Genomic DNA, 28,000 nt, shown 5'->3' with positions numbered 1-28,000 from the left:
GATAAAACCTTGATCATGGGTTCAGGTCCCATAGACCCCGAAGGGCCTCCTTAAGCTTAAGGAAGCTGGATAGCTTCCTTAACTGAGATGGGGAAGTCACAAGTGTGGATGGGATTTCGAAGATCTTCAGTATGATAAAGGAAGCACGAAAGACAGTAAGTCGATGTATTTACTTGAACACTCTCCTGCAGACCTGTTCAACTAGAAATATTGGTCAAGTTTACTGATGTTGGTAGTTACAAGTTTCTTAACAATTGGCTGACGTATTCAAAGACAACAAGCAACATTCTCCTCTAGCAGCAAATTCTGCTGACGCTGCAGCATCTACCACTCACTGTTGACCATCTCAAGCAGCACAGCACAGCCAAACTGGTGAAGCAACTGAGCAAGTCAAGTAAGGATGAAGAGCTCTGGAAATTGGCCTCAGTCCTTATCAGCGACTGAATGACTGTCATCCACTCCCAGAGCAGTACCCAGCCTGCTGAGAAAGATAAGAAGAAATGGAAAGAAGAGGGAAAGAGTTGAACCACCCCTCCTGAGTGACCTTTGACTGAGGTGGAGGCTGAGACTCAGACTGAGGAGGCCCCAGAGGAGAAGAGGGAGAAGCCCAGGTCTCTCTGAACCGTGGTGCCCAGTCTCGTCACATTCCTTTCCACTAGGCTAGAACTGGAGACCCCGTCTTCGGTGCCTGTAAAGAAGAATGCCAGTGCAGTGCTGGTTTCTGATAAGTACAACCTTAAACTCATCTCCCTCAAGTGTCAGAGTTCCACAGCTGCCCCAGGAGATGCTGCACCCCCCACAGAGAAGAAATACAAGCCACTCAACACGACACCCAATGCCACCAAAGAGATCAAAGTGAAGATCATCCCACCATAGCCTATGGAGGGCCTGGGCTTTTTGGATGCACTAAATTCAGCACCTGTTCCAGGCAACAAAATTAAGAAGAAGAAGGTGCTGTCACCCACAGCTGCCAAGTCAAGCCCATTTGAATGGAAAACGAGCACAGAACCAAGCACAGCAAACCTTCTTCCCCAGAGCCAGCACCTCCTTCTGCGGCTATGGACACAGAACGTCCAGGGACCCCAGTCCCCACTGTTGAAGTCCCAGAACTCATGGATACCGCCTCTTTGGAACCAGGAGCTTGGGATGCAAAGCCAGTGGAGATCCTAGCCAGCTGACCCGGAAGGGCAGGAAGAGGAAAACTGTGACGTGACCTGAGGAGGGCAAACAGAGAGTATTTCTATTTTGAACTGAATGAAACTGAACGAGTAAATGTGAATAAAATCAAGGATTTTGGTGAGTCAGCTAAGTGAGAGATACTGTCAGGCCGACACGCATTTGAGGTAGCCTGGCGTCTGAGCCACGACAGCATGGAGGAGAATGTGCCCTGGGTGTGCCCCCAGCTCCTGGTGCTGCTCTCGCCTCTCATCACCCCTGGAAGCAGTAGCCAGGATCAGTACATCCAGGCTGAGCAGGAGAAGGGGATCCTTCAGGAGCTCTTCCTGAGCAAGGAAAGTCCTCACAATCCTGATCCTGAGCCCTATTCATCCCCCTAGATGAGGAATGTTCCATGGATAAAGCCCCATATGTTGAGACCCTGGAGCCTATTAGGTTGGTTGGGCTGTGGTTCACCCGATGGGGTAAGTGTTTCCAAGTTGCCTTCTGTTTTGGACGATCTTATGGAAAACGTGGGTGCCAGGAAGAGCCCCCTGCGTTCTGGAAGAGGAGGCATCGATGTGCAAGAGATCCTCCCTCCATTGTGGGTAGCCCTAACAGTCATCCCGCAGAGGAGCTGCTGAAACAAACAGACTATCCAGACAAGGTCAAGCAGATGCCAGTGCCACACAGACTCTTAGGCCCTGATCTGATAGCCAATGGTTTTCTACAGGGAGGCCCCGGGAGCCCCCAAGGGCATAGAGCACTTCCCCCCTGGACCTAGGGGACCAATGCCAGGTCCCCATGTAGGCCCTGGGTGCCCTGGTGGGCCAGTGGTCCACGTCTCCTGGGTCCCCCACCCCCTCCCTGGGGGCAGTGCAATCCCTTCTAGAATGACCCAGTTTTCCCCATTCAGGGTGGCCTGACGCTGGGGGTATCAGGACCAGGTCCTGGACCATCCCATAGAGGCCGTGGTGGCCAAGGAGGAAATGAACCTCTTCCTCCTCTTCCATTCTGAGGGACCAGAGGAGGTTGCTCTGAAGGAGGACCCCCAAATGGACAAGGGGGCCCTGGTGGGGGCATGGTTGGAGGCGGTGGGCATGGTCTCCATGAAGGCCCTGGTGGAGGAATGGGTGCTTGTGATGGACATCAGCCCCATGAAGGCCCTGGTTATGGGGGGCCCCATGGCCACCGGCCTCATTATGTCCCTGGTCACTGAGGCCATGACCATCGAAGGCCACCCCCTCGTAAGTACCGTGGCTATGATGGCTCTGGCCATGGAGAAGGGGGTCACCAAGGGCCTGATGGAGGCCACAGCCATGGAGGAGACATGTCAAACTGCCTTGTTTGTTGACATATCATGATGTTCTCATAGCAACTGATGCTATGAGAACAACTGTGCCTTCTACCACCCAAGTGTCAATGGCCCCTCCTGCCCTAGGGAATCACCTGCCCGCCCCATCCACACACACCCCTATGTACTGTAGCCTTGCTCCTTTCACACTTTTATGGCTTCTGTGAGGCCCATTTTCCCCTTTCCCCAGCTGATGAGCTGGCCCCCTCACGGCCCACCTGCCTGAGTTCCTGTGGGTTTTCTGATCACTGGTGCACATTGATGTACATATTTTCCTCCAGTCTGGGGAGGAGAGAGACTGGACACATTCTTTACCTTGGACTGCTTAAGAGGAGACCAAGTTGCCTTCACTTTTTGAGATTTGCCCTGTATCCCAAGCCCCTTTCTGGTATTACCCTTTATGCCTGAGAACCTAAAGCTGGTTATCCTAGAGAATACCTCTACCCTCCTATTGTGGATCCTCCTCATGCACACACAACTCTGATGTAGGATCAGCTGCACTTATGAAATCATCCCAGTCAAGTTCATTCTTCCTTATGGGGTGAGGAGATGGCAAAAGGGGTATTATGTATCCTACTGCACTGAGAAGGCTCAATCCAGTTGGATTTGAGTTCTAGAGTACACATCATGTCCACTCCTCCTCTCACACAAGCTTTACATTCTGAGTCCTTTCTCAAGTAAGACTTTGCAATCTTCTGTGAATACCCAAGTTTGCATTATGGGTCTGCTAGGTTCAGTGATGGCAAATTCATACTGACATCCAGTGGAAGTTTCAGCTTGCATAGGTGAGGCCATTGATGGTGGTCTACAGCTCATTCCAGAAACTGTAAAACACTTCAGTGAGACCAGCTTTCTATCAGCTGAAGCCCAGTGTGCTGGGCCTGACAGTCACACTACTTGCACTCCTCTGGGAATTAGCTTGCTCCTGGCCTCCACCTGGAACCTTGTCAGTGTGAGGCCTCCAGCTCCCTTGCCCTGTCAGCCACCTCTGAATCCCCACCACGTGCTTTCCTGGGTGGATTCAATAAGATGACTTGCCCTCTCACAGCCCTCTCCTTCACTTGTCTCAGCATCAGTTGTTTTCTAAGAAAACAGTGCATTGGTTGGATTTTGTGCACAGACTTGGGTTAGAGCCACAATGGATTTGAGGATGAGTATTTTCTTTTTCTTTTGGTTTTGTATATTTTGTAAATTCATAATCAACAATGGAAAGAGAAACAGCTTATTAAAAAAAATAGTACGCTCTACAACAATAGTTGACAAAACACACATACCAAAACTTATAGGGCTCAGTGAAATCAGTTTCAAGGGGAAAATTTATAGCTATAAACACATGAAAAAAAAATCTCAAATCAACAATTTAACTGTACAACTTAAGGAACTAGAAAAAGAAGAACAAATTAAACCCAAAGCTAGCAGAAAAAAAGGAAATAATAAAGATAAAGCAGAGATAAATGAAACAGAATATACAAATAATGGGAAAAAAATCAATGAAACAAAAAGTTGCTTCTTCAAAAAAATCAACAAAATTGACAAACCTCTAGCTAGAGAGACCAAAAAGGAAGAGAAAAGACTCGAATTACTAAAATCAGAAATGAAAGTGGGAACATAACTACAGAATCTACAGAAATAACAAGGATTATAAGAGATTACTATCAACAAGTATATAGCAACAAATTGGATTACCAAGATGAAATGGTCAAATTACTAGAAAAATAACCCAAGACTAAATCACAAAGAAACAGAAAACCTGAATAGACGTATAACGAGTAAAGAGATTGAATTCACAATCAAAAAATCTCCCTACAAAGGAAAACTCCCTTCCTAATGCCTTCATTGGTGAATTCTACCAAACATTTTAAAAAGAAAAAACACCAATCCTTCCCAAACTTTTGCAAAAAGTTGAAGAGGAGGGAACACTTCTTAACTCATTCTGTGAGGCCAGCATTACCCTGATGCCAGAGCCAGACAAAGATACTATTAGAAAACTAAAGATCAATATCCCTTACGAACATTGATGCAAAAATCCTCAACAAAACACTGGCAAAGCAAATTCAGCAACATATTAAAAAGATTATACACCATGACCAGGTGCAATTTATTCCTGGAATGCAAGGATGTTTCATTATATGAAAATCAATCAATACAATACATCACATTAACAGAATGAAGGGGGAGAAACCCACATGATCATATCAAGTGGCACAGAAAAAGCATTTGTCAAATTCAACACCCTTTCAAGATAAAGAACACTCAAACTTAAGAATATAAGGAAATGACCCCAATATAACAAAAGCTGTGTATGAAAACCCACAGCTAACATCATATTCAATGGTGAAAAACTGAAAGCTTTTCATCTAAGATCAGGAACAAGGTAAGGATGGATGCCCACTTTCACCACTTCTATTCAACATAGTACTGGAAGTGGTAGCCAGAGCAATTAGGCAAGGAAAAATAAATAGAAGCATCCAAATTGGAAAGAATGCAGTAAAAGTATCTCTATTTGCAGATGGTATAATCTTATATGTAGAAAATCCTAAAGATTCCCGCCCCCCCCCAAAAAAAACCTGTTAGAACTAATTAATTAATTCAGCAAAAAAACAGGATACGAAGTCAACACAAAAATCAGTTGCATTTCTACATACTAAGAATGAAAAATTTGAAAAGGAAGTTACAAACAAAATCCTCTTACAAACAAATCCTTCTTACAAAAGGAAGTTACAAACAAAATCCTCATCAAAAAGAGTAAATTACTTAAGAGTTAACCAAGGAGGTTAAGTATAATGAAAACTATAAAACATTGCTGAAAGAAATTAATAAGACATAAATAAATGGAAACACATCTCGTATTTATGGAATGGAAGATTTAATATTGTTTAAATGTCAATATTACCCAAAGCAATTTACAGATTCAATGTAATCCCTACCAAAATACCAACTACTTTTTTTTTGTAAAAATAGATAAAAAGCATATTAAAATTCACATGACATCTCAAGAGACCACAAATAGTCAAAACAATCTTGAAAAAGAAGAACAAAACTGGAGAATTCACACTTCTTGATTTCAAAACTTACTAAAAAGCTACAGTAACCAAAACAGTGTGGTACTGTCATAAATTTATGACATAAATGTCATAAATACATAAATAAATACAGACATATAGACCAATGGACTAGAATAGAGAGCCCAGAAATAAACTATCACATATATGGTCAAATGATTTTTGACAAGAGTCCCTAGATCATTCAATGGGGAAAGAACAGTCTTCTCAACAAATAATTCTGGGGAAAATTGATATACATATGCAAAATAATGAAGTTGGATTTTAGCTAACATAATATAAAAAAATTCCAAATGGATCATGGACCTAAATGTGAAACCTAAAAGAATAAAACTCTTAGAAGAAAACATAGGAGAAAAGCTTCACAACATTGAACTTGGAAATGATTTCTTAGCTATGAATTAAGAACATAAATAACAAAAGAAAAATCAGACAAATTGTACTTTATGAAAAATTTAAAATTTTGTGCATCAAAAGGCACAAAACAGAGTGAAAAGGAAAACAACAGAATGGGAGAAAATATCTCCAAATCATTTATCTGATAAGGCATTAATATATAGAATATATAGAGAACTTCTTAAACTCAACAATAAAAAAGCAACCTGATTCAAAAATGGGCAAAGTACTTGAATAGACATTTCTCCAAAGAAGATATACAAATAGCCAAGAAGCACACACAAAGATGCTCAGCATTGCTGATCATTAGGAAAAGGTAAATCAAAACTATAATGTGGGGACCTCCTTGGTGGCACAGGGATTAAGACTCTATGCTCCCAATGCAGGGGGGCTGGGTTCAATCCCTGGTCAGGGAACTAGATCCCACACGCATGCCACAACTAAGGAGCTGGCGAACTGCAGCTAAGGAGCCTGCAAGCCGCAACTAAGGAGCCCAGGTGCCGCAATTAAAGAAGCCAGCCGGGGGTGGTGGTGAGGGGTTGTGGGATGAATTGGGAGGTTGTGATTGACATATATACACTAATATGTATAAAATAGATAACTAATAAGAACCTGCTGTATAAAAAAATAAAATTCAAAAAAAAAAGAAAAAGCGAATATAAAAACAAGTTGCCAGCAAGCTGCAACTAAGGTCCGGTGCAACCAAATAAATAAATAAAAATAAATATTTAAAAAAAAATAAATATTTAAAAAAACCTATAATGTGATATGACCTCACACTAGTTAGGATGGCTTCTATCAAAAAAACAGAAAACAACAAGTGTTGACAAGGATGTGGAGAAATTGGAATGCTTGTGCACAGTGATAACTGGAGAGTTATTTTTTTTAATAGGTATCACTACACCTATTAAGTTTCAGTTTTACAAGATGAAAAGAGGTATGGGAATGGATGGTGGTGATGGCTGTACAACATTGTGAAGGTATTTAAAACCACTGAACTGTACACTTAAAAATGGTTAAGAGGCTTCCCTGGTGGTGCAGTGGTTAAGAATCTGCCTGCCAATGGAGGGAACAGAGGTTCGAGCCCTGCTCTGGGAAGATCCCACATGCCGCGGAGCAACTAAGCCCGTGTGCCACAACTACTGAGCCTGCGCTCTAGACCCTGTGAGCCACAACTACTGAGCCCGCACGCCACAACTACTGAAGCCTGCACGCCTAGAGCCTGTGCTCTGCAACAAGAGAAGCCACCACAATGAGAGGCCCACGCACTGCAACCAAGAGTAGCCCCTGCTCGCGCCGCAACTAGAGAGGGCCCATGAGCAGCAACAAAGACCCAATGCAGCCAAAAATAAAAATAAATAAATAAATTTGAAAAAATAAAATAAAATAAACATTTAAGTAAGAAACTGTGCCAATTCTCTCAGTGTTTTTTAGAAGATAGAGCAGCAGGTATAGTTTCTAACTCATCCTATGAGGCCAGCATTACTATAATTACCAAATCCAGAGAAAGACATTACAAGAAAAGAAAACTGACTAGTCTCTCATGAGCATAGATGTAAAACGTCCTCAACAAAATATTAGTAAATAGACTCTAACAATGTATAAAAAGAATTATATACCAAGTGACATTTACCCCAGGTATACGAGGCTTGTTCAACATTTGAAAATCAATTAATATAATCCATTACATCACAACCTTAACAGTCTCAAGAAGAAAAATCACATGATTATATTAATAGATGTAGGAAAAGCATTTGACAAAATCCAACACCCATACATGATAAATACTCCCAGTAAACTAGGACTAGAGGGGAACTTCCTCAATGGCATAAAGAATATCTACAAAAAAACCTGCAGTAGCATTATACTGAATGGTGAGATTCCAACATTAGTGAGAAGATTTTCCACTGAGATAAAGAACAAGGAAAGGATGTACCCTCTCACCACTGCTTTTTAGCATTGTCCTGGAAGTCCTAGTTAATACAATAAGACAAGAAAAAAAAATAATTAGGGGAGAATGGACACACATATATGTATGGCTGAGTCCCTTTGCTGTGCACCTGAAACTATCACAACATTGTTAATCAGCTATACTCCAATATAAAATAAAAAGTTAAAAAAAAAGAAAAGGAAATCAAAATTATACAGATTGAGAAGGAGGAAATCAAACTGATTTTGTTAATAGAAGACATGATTATCTCTATAGAAAATTCAAAAGAATCAACAAAAAAACCCTCCTGGAACTAATAAGTGATTATAGTAAGATTGGAGGTGTTAACATACAGTGTTAACATACAAAAGTCAACTGCTTTCCTATATAACCAGCAATGAACAAGTGGAATTTGAAATTAAAAACACACTATCACTTAACATTAGCACTCCTCAAAATGAAATACTTAGATACATACCTAATAAAATATGTATAAGAACTATATGAGAAAAACTACAAAATTTTGATTAATGAAATCTAAGAAGAACTAAGTGAATGGAGAGATAGTCCATATTCATGGATAGGAAGACTCAATATTGTCAAGATGTCAGTTTTTCCCAACTTGATCTATAGATTCAATGCAATCCCAATGAAAATCCCAGCAAGTTATTTAGAGGTTATCAACAAACTGATTCTAACGTTTATATGGAGAGGCAAAAAGACCCAGAATAGCCAATAGATTATTGAAAAAGAAGAACAAGTTGGAGGATTGATGCTACCCAACTTCAAGACTTACTATAAAGTTGCAATTATGAAGACAGTATGTTATTGGTGAAAGAATAGACAAACAGATTAATGGAACATAATAAAAGCCCAGATAGTCCCACATAAATATACTCAACTGATCTTTAACAAAGGAGCAAAGGCAATACAACGGAGAAAAGATAATCTTTTCAACAAATAGTACTAGAACAACTGGACACCCACATGTGAAAAAATGGATCTAGACACAGGCCTTACACACTTCACAAAAATTAACTCAAAATGGATCACATCTAAATGTAAAATACAAATATATAAAACTCCTAAAAGATAACATAGGAGAAAAATCTAGATTATTTTGGGTTTGGTGATGATATTTTAGATACAATCCATGAAAGAAAGAATTGATAAGCTGGACTTCATTAAAATTAAAAATTTCTGCTGGGCGGAAGATGCTTTCAAAAGAATGAAAATACAAGCTTCAGACTGAGAAGAAATATTTGCAAAAGACATATCTGATAATGGACTGTCCTCTAAAATATATAAAGAACTCTTACAACTCAACAACAAGAAAATAAACAACTCTTTTAAAAAATAGGCCAAAACCTCAACAGACACCTCACCAATTAAAATATATAGATGGCAAATAAGCATATGAAAGGAAAATTTAAGGGAAATGGAAATCAAATAACAATGAGATACTACTATGTACCTATTAGAATAGCCAAAACCCAAACACTGACAACATCAAAAGCTGGTGAGAATATGGAGCTACAGGAACACTCATTCATAGCTGGTGGGGATGCAAAATGGTACAGCCACTTTGGAAGACAGTTTAGTAGTTTCTTACAAAACTAAGCACACTTTTACCATACAATCCAGCAATTGTGTTCCTTGGTACTATCCAAATTAGTTGAAACTTATGCTCACATAAAAGCCTGCAAACATACTGTTTGAGGGAATGTAAAATGGTACAGCTACCGTGAAAAAACAGTATGACAGTTCCTCAAAAAATTAAACATAGAATTACCATATAATACAGCAATTCCACTCTGGGTATATAATCAAAGAATTGAAATTAGGGTCTTGAAGAGATATTTGTACATCCATGTTCATAGCAGCATGACAGTAGCTAAAATGTGGAAGCCACCCAAGTGTCCATCAATGAATGAATGGATAAGCAAAATGTGGTATATACATATAATGGAATATTACAGCAGTCAGTCTTAAAAAGGAAGGAAATTCTGCAATATACTATACCATGGATGAACCTTGAAGACATTATGCTAAATGAAATAAGCCAGTCACAAAAGGACAAATGTTGTATGATTATACTTATATAAGATACTTCGAGTGGTAAAAATCATAGAGACAGAAAGTAGGATGATGATTACCAGGAGCTGAGGGGAGGGGAAAAAGGATAGTTATTGTTTAATGGGTAGTTTTGGTTTTACAAGATTAAAAGCATTCTGGAGACGAACGGTGGTAATGGCTGCAAAATATTATGAACGTATTAAATACTGAACTGTACACTTAAAAATGGTTAAGGTGGTAAGTTTTATGTTAAGTGTATTTTACTACAATAAAAAAATTGGGAAAAACCCTATACGTACATATTTATAGCAGCTTTATTCATAATTGCCAAAACTTGGAAGCAACTAAAACGTCCTTCAGTAGATAAATGAATAAATCAACTGTGGGACATCTAGAGAGTGGAATATTATTCAGTGCTAAAAAGAAATTAGTTATCAAGCCATGGATAGAAACGGAGGAACCTTAGTTTTCATTTAAGTGAAAGAAGCCAATGTGAAAAGACTACATGCTGTATGATTCTAAATATATGACATTTTGGAAAAGGTAAAACTATGGAGTCTGTTAAGAAATAAGTGGTTGCCAGGGGTTAGGAGCAAGGGAAGAATGAATAGCTGAGCACAGAAGATTTTTAGGGCAGTGTAACTTTTCTGTATGACACTATAATGGTAGACACACATCGTTATACATTTGTCTAAACCCATAGAATGTACAACACCAAGAGTGAACTCTAACTTAAGCAAGGATTTTGTGTGATAGCTTATCAATGTAACAAATGTACCACTCTGGTGCAGGGTGTTGATAATGGGAGAGGCTATGCATGTACAGGGGCAGGGGTATATGGTAAATCTCTGTACCTTCTGCTCAATTTTGAAGTGAACCTAAAACTGGTCTAAAAAGATAAAGACTATTTTAAAAAATCTGGCTCAACAGAGGGTACTAGATTTTCATATCGGCTTCTGCATTACATCTCCTGCTGTCAGAGAAAACCAGAACCAGACAAGTTAAAGCAGTGAAAGCAAATTTTATTCAGGACCTATTGCAAAAGGGGAAGAGAAACCTCAGTATAGAACTGGACTTCACTCTGTATTATACAAAAAGGACAAGTGGGGATTTATGGGCAAGGACTAGGGTGGGAGAAAGTGGATGGAAAATTACAAAAAGGAAACATCAGAGTTAAAAGGGAATTCTGGCTAAACCCATCGATAAGATTTCTGCTGAAGGCAGGCCAAGGTGGTCAGATACTGAGGGAGGGGGATTCTGGCTAAACTAACTCAGCTAGAATCTTGCTAAAACTGGAATAAGTGGGCTAAGCACAGAACCCAAGGTTAAGGCCTTGAGGGCTTAGAGGAGCTTGACTAGAGTTGGGTCTAGGAGAGTCTTTGTCACTTCAATAGTCTTGGTTACTTTTTTTATTTAAAATTATGTTTTGTGATTAGATCACACTCTCTGGTCTACAGGACACTTCCCAAGGGTTCTTTTCTAAATCTGGATTAGGAAGAAAGATCATTGAATAACTACTTCCTTACAAAGATACATGTAGATGCTAAAGGCATTCAAGGTAAGTCTTCCCCCATTTTCTTGTTTTTATACACTGAGAAAGGAATATCAGGCTGAAAAAACGTTGTAGTTCCCTCCCACAACCTAATAAATGCAACTGGTATATAATTCAAATCTTGGCTTTACCCCTGAATAGCCATGTTTATATTCCTATAAAACAGGAATGTCAACATTAACCTTTCAAGGCTCAGGCTGATAAATGGAAGTTATGATTTTATACATATATATATGTATATATATATATACATACATATCTGTTTATATATATGAATTATGTTAAAATATTCACATATGTTATATAGATATACACAATATAATACAATAATAGATCCCGTTTATTTTACATAGTTATATATATTCCAACTAAGTGAAATAGAGGTCAGCTACATGAAGAAGGTAGTATTTAAGGAGGGTCTTAAAGATAGTTGGATTTCAACAGAAGGGAACAGCATGGCAAAAGATCAGAAGTGGAAAAGCACAGTGAAAACTGAGGGCATGGTAAGTAGTGTGATATGGCTGGAATATAGGATGCCTGGTTTGAGTCAGAGTCATATGGGAGATTAGGATGGGACCAAATGGTTCAAGGCCTTAGTGCCATGCTAAATTTCTGAACCACAAGTCTATGAATGCTCTCTGATTACATTTTTCATGGTAGTAGTGTGGAGAATGGATTGACGGTGCAGAGGCAAGGGCTTCATTAAGAAGTTGTCGCAATAGTTCAGAGGGGACAAGGAAAATGGCAATAGGAGAAAAGAGGCAAATGCCTGAAAATTTCCTCCCAAATAATTTTATTTGTCCAAGCCAGAGAATTAAGTAATGATTCTTGGGGATGTGTGAAAGATTCTGATAAAAAACATGGCATTAGGGATACACCTATTTAGGTGGGAGCCATTAATAGGAAGGAAGGCAAGTCTTGGAAAAGAGGGTAAATAGCAAACTGGTTATATTTAATATGAGATATGAGTGCATTTAAATAAAATATGTGATTTTATAGAATAGGGACTCCAAAGTTAGAGCACTTAGGCCCATGCCAGTTTGACACTGTTCTGCTTCCAAGAATCCTTTCTGATCCTCACCCAATGTTCTAATCACTCCCTTCTGTGCCCTCTAAAAACCTTTGGTAGTGGGTGACAGAAGAACTCATCTGTTTACTTGTCTTCCCATCTGGATTCTGGGCTCCATTAGGAACTAGCCAGGTTTCCCTAGTGCCTAGCATAGGGTCTAGAGAAAAAATAAAAAAATCAGTAAATGATGAATGAAAGAAATGGAGTCAAGACCCAATTTTAGTCTCTTGTTGAATGAATGACTATTAGGAGCATTCTCATCTTTCTTTCCTTCCTTTACATACATTGCTTCTTGAGCTCTTTGTTCATTCAACCAAGAATAAAGCCTACACTGCCTTAGGCAATGTGCCAGGCCTTGCACAGAGGAGGTACAGATGATTCAGCTTGATCAGCCTGTGACAGAGAGAAGCTCAGGGACTGAGAGCACAGAGGAGGCAACTAACCCAGACTGGAGGGTTAGGAGAGGCTTCCCAGTGGCACCAAAGTTGAGTCCAGGAAGACAAGTGGGGATAAAGTTTAGCTTAATGGGAGGTATAAGGTCAGGAGTGGGAAGAAGTGAGTTTCTGTCAGAGAAAAAATATGGGTAAAGGCCTCAGCCAGAGGGAATAGTCCTCTAGATAACTGAAACTACTTTATTTAGACATCCTAGAGTTTAGAATATGCAGGGAACAATGCTGCTAATGAGATAGGAGAGGTAGCCAGATTTGTAAACAATTTAACAATTAATACTTAGTCATAACAGCATTGGGAAGCCATTGAAGGTTTTAAAAGGCTTAAATTCCCCCTAGGGGAATGACATGATCATATTTACATTTAAAAAAGGTAACTCAACTGTACAAATAGTGGATTGAATGGGAGCAATGGTGAATGCAGGGGAAAGAGTTCAATGTATTACAGTAGAGAAGTGATGGTAACTTGTACTATGGTGGTGGGAATGGAAAGAAATAGAACAATTGGTAGAAGAATCTTTCTGGCTGTGATGTAGGAGGTTTAGGAAGTGACTGGGGAAGTAGGGAAGGTTCATTAGTGAGTTTGGACTCTATTCTGAAGGGATAAATGGTAAACCTTTTAACATTTTAATCATGGGAGTGATCCATTCATACACGGGTTTAAAAATAGATCCCTTGGCTGAAGGTGGTGAGAAGACTGTCAAAACAGCGCACAGGTAAGAGCTGAGACAAGCGAGGTGGGCGCAGTGCGTCTGGGGAGGCACGGGAGACGCAGGATTGGTTTCGGAGTCACGTCTCAGACTGTCAGAGAAGCAGAAACTGACGCAGGCCCAGGAACAGCTGCTTAGGACTGGAGAAGGCGAGAGAGGCGGGGTGGGGGGGACGCGCAGCTGAGAGCCGCCCACGCCTCCCAGCGCCGGGGGCGGGACCAGAGCACGCACGGCGGCGTGACGCAGGCCGCAGCTGGCCTCGTTCTGGCCGTCGCCGCCGCTTTGAGGCGGAGTAGGATGAGGCCCGCGGCTGCAGCTCCGGCGTCGGCGGGGGCAGCAGCAGCTGAGGCAGCAGCTGAGGGAGCCTCGACGGCCGCGCCCCCCCCTCCTGACCTGGATTAGGCCCAGCAGCTCCGTGGCCGCCGCCGCCCCGCGGGGGGGCGGGGTGGGGAAGTGTTTCGTCTCCCCGCCCCCCCCCCCACCGCCGCCGCCGCCGCCGCCGCCGCCGCCGCCGCCTCGTAGGAGGCTACCGCCGCGACCCCAGGGAACCCGCGGCCCAGCCTTAAGCCCCCAACCCCGGGGGCTAGCATGAGCGGCTCTTCGGCGGCGCCGGGGGGCGGGTTAGCCGTCGCCGCCTGAGCCCCGGCCTGCCGCCCGACCCCACCTCGCTGACCGAGGCTGACGGCGGAGCGTGCGAACGACCCCGCTACTGCTTTCTTCCTCCCCTAGATCACACACCCCAGCCCCGGAAGATGGGGAACTGCCTGAAGTCCCCCACTTCGGATGACATCTCCCTGCTTCACGAGTCTCAGTCCGACCGGGCTAGCTTTGGCGAGGGGACGGAGCCGGATCAGGAGCCGCCGCCGCCATATCAGGTAGGGGAGGGTGTGTGTTGGGCAACAGGGGTGCGAGGAGTAGAGGCAGCTCTGGCTGAGATTGTGGGATCTTCGGGGCTGTCACTGCCCCTGGCCTGAGGAGCACTGACCCCCTTAGGGCTGGATGTGAGGGTGATTGCTTCCCACCCTCAGGATAGGGGGAATCCTTCACCTCCCCTCAAGCACTGCGTGGGGATGGTACTTGTCCTTGAGTTCTGGGATTCGAGTATGTGTGATATCCCCTTGGCCTGTGGCTGGTGGTTAGATGGTGGAGTTTGGAAGTGATATTTTCCTGCCTTTATGCCTGAACTGTGAGGTTTGGAGGTGATTTCCTCATCGCATCGCCAGCTGGATTTTGGGTTCTGGATAGGTCGTTACCCCCCCCCCCCCCCCCCCCCCCCGTTTATACTTTCAAGTGTGATCATCCTCTCCTCCCTCCTGTCTGTCTGTATTCATTGGATCTGGTAGGCGTTCATTTCTCCCTCTGCTTGGGAGATTTCCAAGTAGTGATTTTGGTTCTAGCAACATCGAGTTACTTGTTTTTATATATGTTTATATTAATTTTTAATCCCTCCTTTTGCTCCACCCCTATGACACACCTTTTAAACACGCTGACTTAAGAGAACTTGCTTATCTTGAACTTTGGAAACCTTCAAACCTTACCTGAGAAATAGCTTATGTTACTCGTGGTTCTCCCTTTGTATCAAAGACTTGTCTTCTAAATAGCTTCACTGCTTTTTGTACAGCAATCAGCAGCTCCAGATATCTTTACACAATTAATAAAGAGCTAAAGACTGCTTTAGAAAACTCAAAATAGATATGCAGCTGTTATAATCCGTAATATATATAAACCTTTCCTCTACTTTTTCAATTTTAAATAATGGTGATTAAAAACTTTTTCCCCAGAAGGGCTTGGATAGTTGTGGCTTAATTTTTTTCATGAATGGGGTTTAATTTTCAAACTGGGCAGTCTCCTTTGTTGTTTCATGTGGTGACATCATTATCTAGTGTTATTCTTTTCTCATTCCTATGTAAATCAGTGTCTCACCACACCAGAAAAACCTGATCACATATGCTGGTTTTCTGGATAAAACCCTTCAGGGGCCTTTCATATATGCCAATAAAGTCCAGTCTTTTAATTGTGGCATAGAGAAGTCTCCATGATTTCTCTTTCACATTCATATTCCAGGCCTATCAAATACAACAGCCTGTTCACACATCTCTGCCTTAGCTCCATTTGCCCCCTCTGGAGCCCTTCCCCCAAGGTCAGCAGGTGAACAGCGTAATCCTCTTTGAGGACTCAACTGTATCTGAAGTCCCTACATTCCCCTCCCTCTCACCCTGAATCCATTACTTCCTTCTTTGTGTCCCCCCTGAAGGAAGTGTCCACACTTTCATAAGCAGCCCATTTAACACTTGAATGTTATCCTTGTTTAGTTAGATGTGTGTCTCATTCTTGAGGCATTTCCCTCCTTCTCCAGTATAAGCTGTATGCAGGTAGGGACCCTGTGTTTCCTGTTTGTTGTATACGCAGCATCTGGCTCATAGTAGATGCTTAGTAACTGGAGTGAGTGAAGACTGTAAGCCCTTGAGAACAGGGACTATGTCCCCCTTGCTTAGTGCCATTTCTGGCACATAAGCACTTAAATGTTGAGTGAATTAACATTTGAATTCAGTTTTGTAAATTTACACACCCGTTTCTTCCAAAGAATTGTCACAAGGGAAGTCTCTTAAAAAATCCAAGCTAAGTCTAGATGTTTTTCTGAGTCTTTGAAGCAAGTAAATAGTTTATATTTCACTCTTGGTTTCCTTCATAAATGCTATAGGACAGTGTGCTTATTTCAGTTTCATAAGCAAATTCTTTTAGAAGTATGAGTTTTTATTTCAAAATCTCCTTCCATGTTCCCTAGCCCCCTTCTAGGCAAGTCAAATATCTTTGACTTTCTACACTCTTTCTCTTATATCCTTATGATAAATACAGTGTTAAGAATAACTTCTTTAGAATTTATGGGAATTGTATTTGCCTTTTCTAGCAGGATAAGATGATAAGAGAGTTTTTTTGGTGTCATGAAGGAACGTTTTTTGAAACATGTTTGTGACAGCGGGAGTTTTTTGTGGTTGCCATTTCCTGAAATGAACGACCCAGATACTGATATGCAAATTTGGCATCAATTTGAAAGAAGTAATTTCTTTAAAGATAGAAGCATAAAAAGAGAAACTTTTGTAGAAATTTGTCTTACCTGAAGGAATTGAAGTTTTTAGGAATGTAAATCAGATGATCTGAGAAACACTAATCCAAGGTAAATGATTTATATTTTCAGTGGATAGAAGTGACTTATTTTTTTCTTCAAAAATAGTGTATAATTGACAGAGCTACAGAAATATTGGCTTATTTCCTTAAAGAATAGTCTCAGTTACAGTAGGATTTTTAAAAAATTCATGGAGGGAATAACTGATTATAAAGGAACACACTTGGTATTTCTCTGTAGTGAATGGTTAAAAGAAAAGATGTACAATGTATCTATATGCCAAGAGCTCTATATAAAAAACTTCTGTAACATCCAGTTATTTCTTATTAACAGGATCTGAGATTTGTTTTATCTATTTATGCTTAAATGTAAGCACTGCACTACTGTGGTCAAAGTTGATGGGAAGTACATATTTCTCTCCTGGGTTTCTTTTGTAGCTTCCTAACTGGTCTCTCTGCTTTCACCCTTACCCTCCCTTTAGTCTATGCTTAACCCATCATCCAGAGTGATTATGGTAAAACAGATCATGACACTCTACTCAACTTTCTGTGGATCCTCATTTCGTTCAAAGTAAAAGCCAAATTCCTTAGTGTCCCATAAACCCTACATGATCTATACCCTCTGCTCCCATACAGAGCTCTTATGACACCTCTTACTACTCTGCCCTTTGCTGGCTTCCTCTGGCCTCCTTGTTTCTAGGATACTCCAGGACCTTTACTCTGGTTTTTTCTGTGCCTTGAGTACTCTTCCCCCAGGTATCATCATGGCTGACTCCCTTACCTTCAAGTTTTTAGTCAAATGACACATTCTTACACCCTCTCTGACCACCCTATTTAAAAGTGCACTTGCCTTGGCACCCTGGAATTCTCGCTTACCTTGTTCTATTTTTTTCCATAGCGTTTATCACTTTCTAACACATTGTCTTTACTTATGATATTTATTGTTTATTATCTGTCTCCTCCTGCTAGGTGGTAAACTCCCTGAGGAAAGGGAAGTTTTTAAAAAATTGTTGTTTCCCAAGTGCCTAAATAGTGCCTGGCACACATTAGGCAGTCAGTTGTTGGTTGAATGACTGGATTTCTTTTAAATGATTTAATATATTTATTTTGAGGCAAGTGCAGTAGAATGTTTTGTAAGAATTATGCACATTCCTAGTGCCTTTTTCCTTTATAATGGATCATTTTTAAGGAATCAATCCTAAAAATCAAATCCCAATAATATTAAATATAGGCATTGGTTTAAAATAATTATTGATAAAATAAGTTTTTTCCATCTTGTTTATATTCTATAACAAAATGTTTATTTTGTGAGAAAGAACTTAAATCTTTGTCCTTAAAGAAATTGGAGGGAAGAGGTTAGAGCTTTTCTTCAATTAGAAGGTAAAAAACAAATTTGGCACGTCGTCTACTCTTTCCTTCCTGAATGTTTAAAAAGAATACAGAGGAAATCTGCCCATCAAGGGCAGTCTTAGAAGGGTTGTGAGAGGGAGGATAAGTCATGAAAGGCTGAGGAATGAAGGTTGATAAGAGGAAAGGGCCAGGTAGGTAGCCCAGCTTTGAAAGGTGTAAGTGAACAGATTGAGAAACCACTAACTAGTCACTCTAAAACCCGCATTTCTCATGACTAATTTGGGAGCGGCACTCTGTTAAATTAATATTCATCGACAACAAAAAAGCACTTTACAGTACTTTAATCTGAATATATATATACATATATAAATAAAGTGGTATCTCTCACTTTTGCAGTACTTATATAGTTTGAGATTTACTCATCTCTTCCTTCTGCTGTGCACTTTGTGATTAATACATTTGAGATTTTAAAATGAGAAGAAAAATTATTGGTAATACAGCGCTGAGTGCAAGTATAGCTCTGGTTTTGGAGTCAGATGGGTCTGAGTTCATATCCTGGTTCATATCACGTGTAAAATATGAAGAGAGTTTATCAGATTATGTTGTGTCTTGAGGAACTTCTTTCACAAATAACAAAACATAACATTCTGGATATTTCAAACTGACTGAAGGTTACTTTTTTTTTTTAAGGCTTGGTCTCTCCTATAGAACTCATTAAAAGTAACCCCTCTCATTTAAAGATCTAGAATATAAGAAGATACTCATTTTTAAGCATTCAGAGCTTTAATAGTAATAATAACTTGTTTTTCTGGTATCTTTATGAAGTTAAGTTCAGGTAGTTAATTTTTTTTTTTATGTATTAGTGTTTTGTTTACTATTTTGTTGGAAATTACCTCAGTGTATCTCACCTATCTTGCTCTTATTAAACAAATTATTTAACTTAAAAAAACTCCCTTTGTGTGAAATTTTATCCCTCCCCTGTTGAAATTTTACCTTTTCATTGAGGTGCAGATCAACTCCAACCTCTTGAATAAATCCTCCACTGACCATTTTTTTCCCCTCTCCTGATTTCTTCAAGTGTAGTATTTTCTGTTTGTAATATTTATCTGGAAATCATGTATTATCTTATTAGCTCTCGGTGCTTTAACATTTATTATTTTTCCAGATTACCGTTTCCTTAAAAGTGAGAATGATGTGTTAAGATTTTAAAAGTTTCTCAGTGGAGTGGAATGGTACCTTACACATTGTAGACACCCGGTGTCTAACTTAGAACTCTGCCTTCTCCCTCTTACACTGTCACCACTGGAACTGAGGTCTTCATGACCTCTCACAATTACCTATTTGATGTCTCCTCTTCCATGCATTTCATCCCCAACCATTTATTGTTCAGTAAATTCTATCCAAATCAGATTCCCTTGCCTCTTAATCCTTAATGATTCTTCCCGACTCATCACTGAAGATCTGTCCTAGCATTCAGAGTTATGATCTGGCTTCTTTTATACTTTTCCAGCTTTTCGTAGTCTTATATAAAACCTATACTCTAGTCAGACTGAAGTTTGCTATGTTCTGTATATGCCTTCTGCTTTCCAGCCTCTGCCTTTGCTCATTCTATTCCTGTTGCCCAGAATACTCCTCTTTATACACTTCTTTACCCTTCCTATTTGATTTTAATTACTCCTCTTTATACACTTCTTTACCCTGCCTATTTGATTTTAATTATTTATAACAATGTTGCCTGTACCCTACTAGAATCCAAGTCTGATGATTCATCTTTGCATTGCTAGAACTGTGCTTTTCACATAGCAGGCACTCAAATACTTGAGTAAATGTGAAAATCAGTTATTGTGTTTTTCTGTGAGTGTGAAGTCTTAACGGTTGTTCGATTCTTTATAAATTGTTCCCAGAATCCTGTGCTTTAGTGTTTGGCTTTTGTACTTTAAAGGGTTCTGCTATTTTTCTCTCCCACATTAACTATGTTATCTGACTATATTCAGTTTTGTCCTGTCACTTCTAATTTATAATGTGCATAAGCTTTGGGAAAGTTAATCTGTTTACCTTGTTTTCATTTGAGTTTGGTCTGTGTTCTGTGTAGCTCAGCTTGCCTCTTCTTTTTTTTAATAACTAAGCAAATATCTTTGCTTATTTATTTGTAACCATTGTTACAAGGGTTTTGTTTGTTTATGCATGATCTACCCCTCTGGATGTCCTTTAATTAAGGCTGATTCTTTGCCATTAAGAATGTATGAGCACCTTTAAGAGTAGGACAGTCTGTGTGTCAGTTTAATTCTAGAGCCAATTATAGGGTAACTTGAGAAGATAGGGGTAATGAGTACTTGGTACATAAGGTCTGAGAACTTGACTTTCTTAAAATATTTTTTAGTTAGCACTTTCTAGGATATATTTTTGTAAAATTTAGATCTTTTAAAAATCATAATATAATACTTTAGGTAGGAGGGGATTTTTTTTAAAGATCTTAATTTTATTTGGTTCCTTCTACATAGAAAAATTGTCACAGAATGGCTACTATAGGTTTTCCCTGACTTCTTTTTCTTCAACTTGTACCACTTCTTTCTGTCTTTACTGTCTCAGCCAAGTTCAAAATTTCTAGAAATGAGGAAGGAAGTGAAAAGAGGATGATTGTAAATACAGTTGGAATTAGATGTTGTATTTCTTTGTCATCTTGCCTCAAGCCATTTCTGAATGTAATTATCTTCTGTGTATTACCTTTTTTCAAGCAAAGAGTTAGGGATTATGTGTTTCTGTCCTGTATCAACAGATTATTAAAAAATAGGCTGTAACAAATTTCCAGAAGTTGATTCCTTGTCAGTAACTTTTAATATAGAATTTAACAAATATTTATGATATTGTTAACCTGTTCAGTATTCAGGATTTTTGCAGTTGTGATGTAAATGAAATCAAGAGTGAGGTGGTAAAGATACTAAAGACTCAGAGTGGAAATGTGAGTGAAAGATGTGAGGAAAAGCTAGCGCATAGATAGCCAAAGTGTGTGTGTTTTTAATGGCAGAAGAAATTGCTACATGCTGTTGAAAAGTAAAGTGATAAGGGAGAACTAAATATATTTTCTGCTCTTGGAGAATCTGCCTGACCTTTTGGTTTTGATATTCAATTTGACTTTATGGTATGTTGCTTTTCAAGTCTTAGAAGAGTTCCTTATTGTAACCAATTAAAAATACTTTGAGTTCATTTTAATATGAATGCACATATACCTATCTTTTAATTAAATAGCCAACATGGAGTGTGCTCCCAGGGGCAGTTGAGTAATTATCTTGTTACTTAATCCAGAGAGCATACAGTAAGGTAAGTAAGGGATATGAAGATGTGGGAATGAAGAAAGCAATCCTCCAGATATATTAGTTCCTAAATTTATTAAAACTTTATGAATTCTTATGAAGCTGAATGGCTTTAAGAAGAATGAGACTTTTATAATTGATCCAATTAGTTAAAATTACATGTAATTTTGTATAACAATTTAATTCTTACATATGTGGCAAAAAAAAGCAGTTTACCATAAACTGAATGGCAAGGCTTTAAGGATAAAAACCAGGACACTTGATACTTCATTTCTTCTATCGGTCAGCAGGTATGTGTTGGGCACCAAGGTGAAAGGAGAAATGAGTCCTTTACCCTTAAGGATCTACCACTTTAAGGAGGCAAGATTAATGTATATACATGAAGCATTTATTCAGTGTGAAACAGTATAATCAAGTATTAAACTTGAGACTTTAAGTTGGAGGATCAATTTATGATAGGGCAGTGGATCACAAAATAACTCTTTAGCTTCTGAAGACATCAAATGATGAACGTAAATGTAAAAAATAATAAAAGCAAAAGAGCTGCCCTGATTAAACTATGAGTTGGGGAGCTTGGAGCTGGAAGAATAATCAGTAGGTGGTGAGCATGAATTTAGAGGAAGTTGTATAATGTTGTACAGTTAAAGTATAATATGTGTGTGTGTGTGTGTAAAACCTTTATATGGCTTATATACAATAAAGAGTATATCTTTAATAGTATAAATAACATCTTAACTATATAGTCCGGTGACCTTTTACATATTATAACCACCATCGAGATATAGCCAATATCCAACCCCCCAAAAGGCTCCCTCATATCTCCTCTAACAGTCAATACCCCTTCCCCAAAGGTAACTACTGTTCTGACCTCTTACCACCTTCTGTTTGTTTTGCCCAGTTTTGAACTTAAATAATTTGTTCAGCATTGTTTGTGAAATTCGGTTATGATGTTCCATATTGTGGCAGTAGCTCATATTATTTTTCATTGCTGTAGAGGATTCAGTTGTATAAATATACTTTTAAAACCCATTTTACTATTAATACATATTTGGGTTGTGTTAGTTTTTGACTGTATGAATGTGCTGTGAACATTTTTTAAAATATACGTAAATACCTATTTGGTTTATATTCAGGAGTGGAAATGCTGGGTAATGGAACAGGTATATATTTGGTTTTTCCCACAATATTTTTTTATGGAAATTTCAAAAACAAAGAGAAGTTGACAGAATTGTTTGAATACCCATATTCCTACCACTTAGACTGTAGTTAACATTTTGCTATATTTGTTTTAACACATACCCTGTCCCTTTATCAATCCATCCTATTTTTGGATGCATTTCAAAATAAGTTGCCAAAGTGGTTTCACCAGTTTACACTCCTATCAGCTATATACGAGAGTTCTGTTTGCTCTACATCCTTACCAGCACCTGGTATTGTCAGTCTTTTACTTTAGGCACTCTGATAAGTGTGTAGAAGTGTTTCATTGTGGTTTTAATTTGCATTTCCCCAATGAGAAGTGCATACCAGTATGCATACTAATATGTGGTCTTTTGTCGCTGGTCTCTTACTGTTTTCAAGATTCATCTATGTTGTAGCATGTATCAGGACTTCATTTCTTTTATTGTGAAGCATTTCATTGTGTGGATCAGCCACATTTTGTTTAGCCATTCTTCATTGATGAACATTTGGGCTTCCATTTTTTGGCTCTTATGAATGCTTTTATAAACATTTGTGTGCAAGTTTTTGTACAGATATGTTTTCATATCGTTTGGTTATACACTTCCTAGTAGAATTGCTGTGTCACATAATTCCATGTTTAACCTTTTGAGGGACTGCCAAACTGTTTTCCAAAACACTTGTAGTATGGTTTTACATTCCCACTAGCAGTGCACAAGGGTTCCAATTTCTGCACATCATCACCAAAACTTATTATCTTTTTTTTTTTAATTATAGCCATTCTAGTGCCTATGAAGTGGTATCTCATTGCGGTTTGGGGTTTTTTTTTAAATTAATTAATTAGCTTATTTGTTTATTTTTGGCTGCATTGGGTCTTCGTTGCTGCACGCGGGCTCTCTCTAGTTGCGGCGAGTGGGGGCTACTCTTCATTGCAGTGCATGGGCTTCTCATTGCGGTGGCTTCTCGTTGCAGAGCACGGCCTCTAGGCGAGCGGGCTTCAGTAGTTGTGGCACGCGGGCTCAGTAGTTGTGGCTGGCAGGCTCTAGAGCGCAGGCTCTAGAGCGCGGGCTCAGCGCACAGGCTTAGTTGCTCCGTGGCATGTGGGATCTTCCCAGACCAGGGCTCGAATCCCCTGCATTGGCAGGCAGATTCTTAACACCGTGCCACCAGGGAAGTCCTCATTGTGGTTTTGATTGCATTTCCGTAAAGGCTCATGTTGAGCATCTTTTCACGTGCTTCTTGGCCATTTGTACATCTTTGGAGAAATGTCTATTCAGATCCTTATTGAGTTGTAAGAGTTCATTATATATTCTGATCCCTTGTCAGATATGAGATTTGCAAGTTTTCTCCTGTTTTGTGGACTGTCTTTTCACTTTTTAAAAATTAATTTTTATTGGAGTATAGTTGATTAACAATGTTGTGTTAGTTCCTGCTATACAGCAAAGTGAATCAGTTATACATATATCCACTCTTCTTAAAATTCTTTTCCCATATGGGTCATTACAGAGTGTTGAGTAGAGTTCCCTGTGTTATACAGTAGGTCCTTATTAGTTATCTGTTGTCAATCCCAATCTCCTAATTTATCCCCTCCCCCGTTCCTCCTTGGTAACCATGAGTTTACCTTCCTTTAAATCTTTATGTCCCTTCCTCTTAGTTAATTACAGACAGAGAACATATATGACATGAATAATCCTTCCATTGAAAGCGCTCAGAGAAAGGGTATGAAGTGGTATTTTTCAGAAGAACATAACATTACTGGGAGCAGACTGACAGCTGTTTTGGTGATGAGAATTTCAGAATTTTGGACGAATGAAGACAGTGATGGTCATCTACTCTGAGACTGTTTTAAGACTGTTGTCAGAATCTTTGGAAGCGAATGCAAACAAAAAGCCAGTAGATTTTGTAATTATACCCTATAAAGCTGTTTTCTGCTTCTAGAGACCCTAACAAGCATACCCTGTTAAATTTCATATTTTATTTGTACTTTTCCATCATTTCTGCAAAGAAACCTTCAAATATCATTATTAGATCTTTGTTAGTGATCTCTCCTGCTTGTTCCTACAGATAGACTAGTTTGGGGGGGGTGGTTTAATTTTTATGGGAGTATAGTTGATTTACAATGTTGTGTTAGTTTCTGCTGTAGAGCAAAGTGTATCAGTTATACATATACATATATCCATTCTTTTTCCATATAGGTCATTACAGAGTATTGAGTAGAGTTCCGTTTGCTATACAGTGTCCCTATTAGTTATCTATTTTATATATATGTGTATATGTCAATCCCAATCTCCCAATTTATCCCTCCCCCCTTTTCCCCCCTGGTAACCATAAATTTGTTTTTTATATCTGTGACTCTGTTTCTGTTTGTAAATAAGTTCATTTGTAACATTTTTTTAGTTTCCACGTATAAACGCTATCATATGATATTTGTCATTCTCTGTCTGACTTACATCACTCAGTGTGACAATCTCTAGGTCCATCCATGTTGCAAATGGCATTATTTCATTCTTTTTTATGCCTGAGTAATATTCCATTGTATATATGTACCACATTTTCTTTATCCATTCCTCTGTTCATGGACATTTAGGTTGCTTCCATGTCTTGGCAGTTGTAAATAGTGCTGCAGTGAACATTGGGGTGCATGTATCTTTTCCAGTTATGGTTTTCTCCGGATATATGGCCAGGAGTGGGATTGCTTATCATATGGTAGCTCTATTTTTACTTTTTTAAGGAACTGCCATACTGAATCTAAAAAAAAAAAAATGGCTCTGACAAACCTAGGGGCAGTACAGGAATAAAGACACGGATGTAGAGAATGGACTTGAGGACATGGGGAGGGGGAAGGGTAAGCTGGGACGAAGTGAGAGAGTAGCATTGACATATATACACTACCAAATGTAAAATAGGTAGCTAGTGGGAAGCAGCTGCATAGCACAGGGAGATCAGCTCAGTGGTTTGTGACCACCTAGAGGAGTCGGATGGGGAGGGTGGGAGGGAGATGCAAGAGGGAGGGCATATGGGAATACATGTATACATATAGCTGATTCACTTTGTGATGCAGCAGAAACTAACACAACATTGTAAAGCCATTATACTCCAATAAAGATGTTTAAAAAAAAAAAAGGAACTGCCATATGTTCTCCATAGTGGCTGTACCAATTTACATTCCCACCAACAGTGTAGGAGGATTCCCTTTTCTCCACACCCTCTCCAGCATTTATTGTTTGTCGATTTTTTGGTGGTGGCCATTCTGACCGGTGTGAGGTGATACCTCATTGTAGTTTTGAGTTTCATTTCTCTAATAATTAGTGATGTTGAGCATCTTTTTTTTTTAATTAATTAATTAATTTATTTATTTTTGGCTGCATTGGGTCTTTGTTGCGCATGGGCTTTCTCTAGTCGTGGTCTTCATTGCGGTGTGTAGGCTTCTCATTGCGGTGGCTTCTCTTGTTTCGGAGCACGGCCTCTAGGCGTGCTGGCTTCAGTAATTGTGGCTTGCAGGCTCTAGAGCGCAGGCTCAGTAGTTGTGGTGAACGGGCTTAGTTGCTCTGTGGCATGTGGGATCTTCCTGGACCAGGGCTCGAACCCACGTCCCCTGCATTGGCAGGCGGATTCTTAACCACTGCGCCACCAAGGAAGCCCTGTTGAGCATCTTTTCGTGTGCTTTTTGGCCATCTGTATATCTTCTTCGGAGAAATGTCTATTTAGATCTTCCAACAACCATTTTTCGATTGGGTTGCTTTTTTTTGATATTGAGCTGCATGAGCTGTTTGTATATTTTGGAGATTAATCCCTGTTGGTCACTTTCTTTACAAATATTTTCTCCCATTCTGTGGGTTGTCTTTTTGTTTTGTTTATGGTTTCCTTTGCTATGGTCTTTTCACTTTCTTGATGGTGTTACTTGAGCACAAAAATTGCTAATTCTGGTGGATCCAGTTTATTTTTTCTTTTGTCACTTGAGCTTTTGGTGTTGTGTCTAAGAAAATTTTGCCTAACGCACATTCACAAAGATTTACTCCTGTGTTTTCTTTTAAGAGTTAATTTTTGTGTGTAGTGTAAGGAAGGCCCCAGATTTATTATTTTGAATGTGACTATCCTATCAGAGCACCATTTGTTCAATATTTCCCCATTGTTGTGCCCCAAATCAATTGTCCATTAAGTGTTAAGTATTTCTGGACTCTTCAGTTATGTTCCATTGATCTACATGTCTACTCTTGGCTTCTCTTGTTGTGGAGCACTGGCTATAGGCATGTGGGCTTCAGTAGTTGTGGTGTGCGAGCTTTAGAGTGCAGGCTCAATAGTTGTGGCACACGGGCTTAGTTGCTCCGCGGCATGTGGGATCTTCCCAGACCAGGGATCAAACCCGTGTCCCCTGCATTGGCAGGCAGATTCCTAACCACCGTGCCACCAGGGAAGTCCCTACATGTCTATTCTTTTTTTTTTTAATTTAAATTTTATTTGTTTATTTTTGTCTGTGTTGGGTCTTCCTTGCTGTGTGCGGGCTTTCTCTATTTGCGGTGAGTGGGGGCTACTCTTTGTTGCAGTGCATGGGCTTCTCATTGCAGTAGCTTCTCTTGTTGTGGAGCATGTGCTCTAGACACCTGGGCTTCAGTAGTTGTGGCACACAGGCTCAGTAGCTGTGGCACATGGGCTTAGTTGCTCTGCAGCATGTGGGATCTTCCCGGAGCAGGGATTGAACCCGTGTTCCCTGCATTGGCAGGTGGATTCTTAACCACTGCACCAGCAGGGAAGTCCCTACATGTCTTTTTTTTTTGCGGTACGCGGGCCTCTCACTGTTGTGGCCTCTCCCGTTGCGGAGCACAGGCTCCGGATGCTCAGGCTCAGCGGCCATGGCTCATGGACCCAGCCGCTCCGCGGCATGTGGGATCTTCCCGGACCGGGGCACAAACCCGTGTCCCCTGCATCAGCAGGCGGACTCTCAACCACTGCACCACCCGGGAAGCCCTACACGTCTATTCTTAATGCTAGTCCTACACTAGTTTTGCAGTAAGTTTTGAAATCAGGAGGTGTGAATCTTCAGACTTTGTTCTTATTATTCAACATTATTTTGGCTATTCTTAGTCCCTTATAATTCCATATGAATTTTGGGATCAATTGTCAATTTCTGAAAATAAACCAGCTGGGATTTTGATAGGGCCACATTTAATTTTTTTTTAATGAATCTACACTAAAATATTATTATCCAAAATCCATAGCTTGGTGTTGTATACTCTGTGAGTTTGGACGGATGTACAATGACATGGATTCTCCGTTATGTATAGTATCA

The 28,000-nt window shown here is 39.8% G+C and overlaps 1 protein-coding gene and 1 pseudogene across 2 annotated transcripts in view; both read left to right on the top strand.

The window, feature by feature from the left end:
- Nucleotides 1–15: 15 nt before the first annotated feature.
- On the top strand, nucleotides 16–2,642 carry LOC309830903 (serine/threonine-protein phosphatase 1 regulatory subunit 10-like; annotated as a pseudogene). Its single transcript has one exon. The product of its transcript is annotated as a serine/threonine-protein phosphatase 1 regulatory subunit 10-like (transcript).
- An 11,368-nt stretch (nucleotides 2,643–14,010) lies between these two features.
- The window catches only part of RNF11 (ring finger protein 11), a 39,067-nt gene continuing 25,077 nt past the window's right edge, over nucleotides 14,011–28,000 (top strand). Inside the window, exon 1 of the mRNA XM_082666753.1 lies at nucleotides 14,011–14,628. Within this exon, the coding sequence (XP_082522879.1) occupies nucleotides 14,506–14,628 (123 nt within the window). The 5' untranslated portion in view covers nucleotides 14,011–14,505. The remainder of the gene's footprint in view (nucleotides 14,629–28,000) is intronic.

Source organism: Grampus griseus (assembly GCF_964374135.1).
Source record: "Grampus griseus genome assembly, chromosome: 1".
Classification (NCBI taxonomy): Eukaryota; Metazoa; Chordata; class Mammalia; order Artiodactyla; family Delphinidae; genus Grampus; species Grampus griseus.
Note: the sequence above shows the minus strand (reverse complement) of the source record. Positions and strands in the feature narration are given on the sequence as shown.